Source organism: Squalius cephalus, assembly GCF_949319135.1.
Source record: "Squalius cephalus genome assembly, chromosome: 11".
NCBI classification, from domain to species: domain Eukaryota; kingdom Metazoa; phylum Chordata; class Actinopteri; order Cypriniformes; family Leuciscidae; genus Squalius; species Squalius cephalus.
This window is the reverse complement of record NC_137132.1, coordinates 35572721-35578720: the sequence shown is the minus strand read 5'-3', so window position 1 is coordinate 35578720 and position 6000 is coordinate 35572721. Positions and strand designations below refer to the sequence as shown.

Below are 6000 nucleotides of genomic sequence, written 5' to 3'. Positions count from 1 at the left end.
AAATTACAGTTTACTATATATTCACACAGAAAACATATATTTTAAACTGTAATAATATTTCACTCTTCTCCTATCAAGGTACTCCGCTTTTGCTGCAGGGTCAGAATTTTTTCGCTTGGCAGTGGCATCTGGTAAAATAGATTAAAATAGTTTTAAATAAATAAATAGGCAATAATAAATACACTACTAATAAATGCATCATTACTAAACTGAAATTACATGCTCTAATTTTTTTCATATTGTACAAAGAGTAAACATAAACTGTCTGAAATATATATAAAAAAATATCCCAAATTGCATAAAAATCTATTCCAAATAATACTAAAGTACTTTTTGTATATAAACCGTAAATTTAATATAAAAGCATAAAACTGCCAATCTAGGACATATATCTATCATGGAAAACAGTCTGCAGTGGTCGCACCACATGATATTTGGTCGCACCACATGATATTTTAAAATTCAGTCATAATTTACAGGCACAGAATTGGCCACCTAAACAAAACAAGCTAGCTTCCCAAAAAAGGTCACTATGAAATTTATAATAAAAAAATATATATTTGTAGAAATAATTTTAATATTACAATTTTTTTGAGGTCATACCACATGACATCCAAATGTGGCAACTACATACCAACCATTACAAAGGTTTATTTTTTTTCCAATTTGAGAGAATTACAAACCTGCTTGCTGCTTCCATGGGTCCTTGGTAAATTGGTATATGATGGAACTTCCTGTGTTTGAATAGTTTTCAACATAAAAGTCCCAAAACGGTAGTTCCTTGATGGTTGCACCACATGATATTTCATAAAATGGACATCATCGGACAAAGTTTGTTTGTATATTATGATGGAAATATAAATACAAATGCTTTGATTTTTTTTAAAGGATTACAAAACATTTTGGAAATCATGCCAAATAGTGCAGAATATAAATTTGAATAAATTTAGAGTAATTTCAAAGACGTTTTCAAAACAGAAGTTATGGCCGGACGGTCGCACCACATGATGTTTTGACACTTTAAATAACAAAAAAAATAACACATAAGTAAAGGTTTTTGAAAAGTTAAAGTGAGTACATACATGGGAGAGGTACTACAAATATACACTATCTTTTTATGCATTTAAACCCATTTTTGCCTGAAAAAAATGCAATCGGACAGAAAATGTAGGCGTCACGTCATTGACCCATATATATAATTTTACATATTTAATTATGTCCTCAACCCAATGAATGTCCAGGGGACTTTTGCTGGTCCTCGTCTGACCAACCTTAATTATTTAGCACTCACTTAGTTGAGGTTAGAAAGGTCTGTCTGTAAGATGAAGCTGAGGCTGTGCAAAGCTAGAAATGAAATCGCATTAGGTTTGGAATCAAATCCTATGACTCCCATTAAGAATACAGAGTGGATCAATTATATTTACTACAATAATCAAAGATTAATCAATTACACAATTAAGGCTTTAAAGGGGTGAAAATCTGACTTTTTCCGTGTTTAAAGGGACACACACATAAACAGCGCGTTGTTGCTCACACCCAAAAATTTGAGCAGCTCTAATAAATGATCTGTGGGGTATTTTGAGCTGAAATCTCACAGACACATTCTGGGGACACCATAGTTTATATTACATCTTGTGAAAAGTGGCATGATATGTCACCTTTAACTTCTGTGCTTGAGTAGCTGGAAGAAACTGGTGAAGACAATGCAAAATAGAGTTGCTTTAGACTTCTAATAGCAGAAAGAGGACGTCTGTGTTTATATGGTGTAGTTTTATTCCGAATGACATCTCTCCTGATAAAGAGTTACAAAGGCACTGATGAAAATGAAGGGTTGCAGAATGAAGTGACATCCAGTCAGGTTTATGCTCTATTTTGATTTAGTTTTGTGTGTTCCCAGTTCCTGTGTTTATTTCTTCTTTTCCTTAGTTGAACTAGTTTCCTAGTGTGTGTCTGTTAGTTACTGTACCATAGCAAGTGTCCACCTGCCCTTGTTAATTCACTCATTCAGTCTGTGTACGGTATACACTCTGCGTTCAGTTCATTGTCTGTTCTTATGTCTATTAGTATGCATCTTGTTTAGTGGTTCTGTTCCTGCGTCCTGATCTCTCTCCTGAGTGTTTGTTCATTTGAGTTATTGTTAATTAAAGTTTTACTGCTGCAACTAGACCCTGCTCAAACTCATCCTTGCCGAAACCCCCGTGACACACAGCACCTGAGGACACTTCTCGTTCATCAACCACCGTTAGGGATAGAGGGTGTGTGGATATGAGGATACATCAATATAAACCGTAGAAATATGCATGTGTAAATCCAACACAACTGAGCAAGAGATGCATTGTTACAAATTTTCACATATCATATGACAAGAGTAAAACGAGAGTAAATTGCAGCTGCTTGTCTTCTGCCTGTAGACTGGTTCCTAATAAAGTCTGTTTGTAATGGAAACCCCTCATGAGCTCATGTCCTAGCTGTCTTTTCTTGAGTCTCTGATATGTATGAAGTTTCATTCATTTCATTAGTAAAAAAACTCAGGCTCTGTCGTGTACAGTGAATCCTCAAAAGGTTTTCATGTGGCCGTTCTGTAGTAAAAAGAGTTTGTACTGTATAACTGGCTGCACTTTGAACTGGTCAAGTTTTAAACTGTTTAACGACCACAACACAAGTTCTGTCCAAGAATTACAAGATCATTTATTTTGAAAAAGGAAAAAAAAATAAATAAATAAAAAAACTAGCACACACTACATACAATTGACATACATTCATGTTGATGAGAAGGATGTCTGCTTAAAACATAAAAAAAGAGCTAGAGGACAAAAGCATGTGTAAAAAAACAACAACTAAAACTACCATCATTATCAGTTAGTATAAAAAAACACTAACAAACCAGCAAAGATTCAGAATAAGCACATGCCGAATTCAATTTGGGAAGATATTTCACGCAGAAACCAGCAGGAGGTGCACTTGCTCCTTTCTGAGAGATGTTGGAGTTCCAGAGGCTAAACCTATGTTCACATCCGCATTGGTTTGGAGGACTGAAGAAGCTGGATGTCATCAGGACACCGGACTTCCCATGAGCCTCTCCTGACGCAGAGAAACCAGTCTGTTCAACCACAACCTCTCTGCCTCCTCTTTATCCATGAACAACTGCAAGAGAGTGAGAGCCAGTTCAGTTCAAGTCATTTAGACTATTAAAGTGCAATGAACTTCTAAAGCACTTTACTACTCTGTCCATCGTACAGCATCACCACAGAAACTGACAACATCTGAATCATCCACCTACAGGTGAGAGAAGAAAACCTTTTTTCTCAGACTTTTTCCTCAGAAATGAAAAAATATTTGTAATATATTCTAGTTTTTTTCTACTTAATCTTCTTTCACAGCTGTGCAATGGATGATTCTGATTCTGAAATACATAGTTTTTAGTGAAACACAGGAGTAAAAAACAGGTTCACGCTCTGCTGTGATCACAGGGATCGTTTCGAGACTGGTGTCTTCATGAGGCAGGACAACAGGAAATATAAATGTGTGTCAATGTTGTTTTGATTAGTCGGGAGGATAAATGTAATTGAAGCGATGATTGAGGTATATCGAAAATCTCTTATTTAAAATAACTGTATATTGGATTAGAAATGCATAATAAATTGTGTATTATCATCCCTATCTGTGAAGTACAAGTGAATGACCCGGAGTCCTCATACATCCACACGCAGGGGAAAGTCATTGAGATCGGATCCACAACTGTCTGCATGTACGTTTGCTCCCCTCAGAAGTGAGGAAATGTCTGGATTTGGCCACGGGTCTACTGATGTTATACATCTAAAATGCAAGTAATCCTTTTGAAACAAATCTTTCCTATTGGTTTCTAATGGATTCCGAGTCTGCTCTCTAATTGTCTCGGTCGGCTTAATATAGGACAATCACAGCTGCGATTAGATTTGGAGGAAGTGTAAATGGTATTGCATCATAAACACATCAGACAGGGTAATACACGCGGTTGATTCGGATGTCAGCATAAAGGGAGAATTTGAGTGATTCCCGCATTAGTTGTGCTTATGAGTTCCTTAAGTTTGGAAGTTCCGGATTCTTCTCCAACACTCATCACTCATTTCCTTCATCCAAAAAACACGAGAGGCATGAAATCAAATCTATGCTTGGGAAAGACTGATCACTTCCATCCCGCTGCGTGCGCATTAGAAGCGTGTGATTTACATCGGGTTAGGGTCCGCCCGTAGCACTCATTGCGGGGTCTGTGTGTGACTGGGAAACACGTGCTGAGCAGCGCTAATAGACTGAGGGTGTATGTCGCCTGGTTATCTCTTCGTAGGCGATTCTGCGACACGACAACGAGCCTCCTCTGACTCTCAACGCACCTAGCGAAGCGCAGATAACGAGTTTGAAATTACAGTAGATACAGTAAGTGGTGGTGGCTAAATGATTGAATCATTACTGGTGATCAGGGCTCTCTCGCCTTGGGCATATTGCTGCAATAGATCAGCCTGTCGAGCTCATCTGCATCCGTCACACATAACCCAGTTTGCCGAGTGAGAGAGATGGAGCGCACTTTCATAGGAAATTCTGTCTGCAAATATTACTGAGGGTGCATAAGAAGGGCCCTGTGTGGGTTGTCAAGAAGTGGAGCTTCTGAAATAGGCAATTTCTACAAGGGTGGAGGGGAATGAGTCTTGGGAGAAGAGAATTATTGATTGGAGGCCTTTTGGGGAGCTTATTGTAACTTGGGATGTAAGGCCTACGACACAAATGTCTTATTTGATGTAAAAAAAAAAAAAATGTTTTAAACGTTCCAGTTTTTAATATGGACAAGTAGGCACACACAAGAAACACACTCTTACGTTGGGGTGAGCCAGGCTGTTGCTGTCGTTGTATGTGATGGAGATGGGCAGAACGGTGACTTCCTCTTTCATAGTCTCGGCCTCTTTCTTGATCTCTGAAGCTTCAGTCACCTGTGAATTAACGGTTATGTCTTTTACAACAACCCTGAGAAATCACACAGAGCTCTCATGTTTCCATCGTTCCAAACACTCAAAACACCTATTCTGCAAGTTGTTTAAGGGTGGGGTAGGCATTATTCTGGTTGAAACTCAATAATAAAAGGTCTAAATATTAAAACATGTACATATATCTTCTTTTGAAGTCTCAGGACCTAAACATGTTCATCCAATCATTGCATTCGGTCATAGACATGTTTCATGAGGCTAGACAGACAGTCACTGAGAGCCACAAACCAACATCAGCCTTTCACAGTTCCTCCTGAACTAAAACAATGAGCTTATGCTGTGTCCACACACACGTCCTAACAGTAACTACGAGACTGCAACCCGTGACGTTCTACCTGGAGCTGTAGATTTATGTGCTACTATGTCAACACTATCAACGATGATATTAATCTGCAGCAGTCAGGTGGTACAGATCAGTGCTGTTTACGTTCATTATTATTGTAATGTTATGTGCTTTGAGACATGAGGTAATTTGTGGCCGTTCATGAGTTTTGAAGGAGGCGTGGCTTTGGAGACGCTCTGAAGGGAGGGTGGGATTATGCTTTCAGCTTGCTATTGCTAGCCTCTCCGCAATTGCCTACCCTACCTTTAATTAAAAAGAAATGCTATCATATCTTAATCTTTTGAGGCACACTGTTTTTCAGTGCCAAAAATAGTCATAATTTAGACCCGTTAAAGCAGGGCTCATCAGCTGCAGTCCTGGAGGGCCGTGGCCTGCAGACTTTAGCTACGCCCCCAGTGAAACTGTAAGTCTGAACATCATGATTAGCTTGTCTGGGGTGCATTGTTAAGGGTTAGAGCTAAAAATGAAAAATGAAAATTCAGATTTGTTGGTGAACCAAACAGTCTTAGTTTCTCAAAATATCTTCTTTCATGTTCCACAGAAGAAAGTAAGTCACAGGTTCGGAATGACATGAGAAAGTGAATTTTCATCTTTGTGTGAACTATCAGATTGATTAAAACATGCTTTATGCTGCTGTTTTCA

At 38.3% G+C, this 6000-nt stretch overlaps 1 protein-coding gene across 2 annotated transcripts in view; it reads right to left on the bottom strand.

The window, feature by feature from the left end:
* Positions 1-2667: 2667 nt before the first annotated feature.
* Positions 2668-6000, bottom strand: part of rsrc1 (arginine/serine-rich coiled-coil 1) — a 140686-nt gene continuing 137353 nt past the window's right edge. For both annotated transcript variants that reach the window (XM_079886180.1, XM_079886181.1), the window contains 2 exons: positions 4851-4961; positions 2668-3144 (listed from right to left, as the gene is read on the bottom strand). In XM_079886180.1, coding sequence (XP_079742306.1) covers positions 3052-3144; positions 4851-4961 — 204 coding nt within the window. In that variant the 3' untranslated portion in view covers positions 2668-3051. The remainder of the gene's footprint in view (positions 3145-4850; positions 4962-6000) is intronic.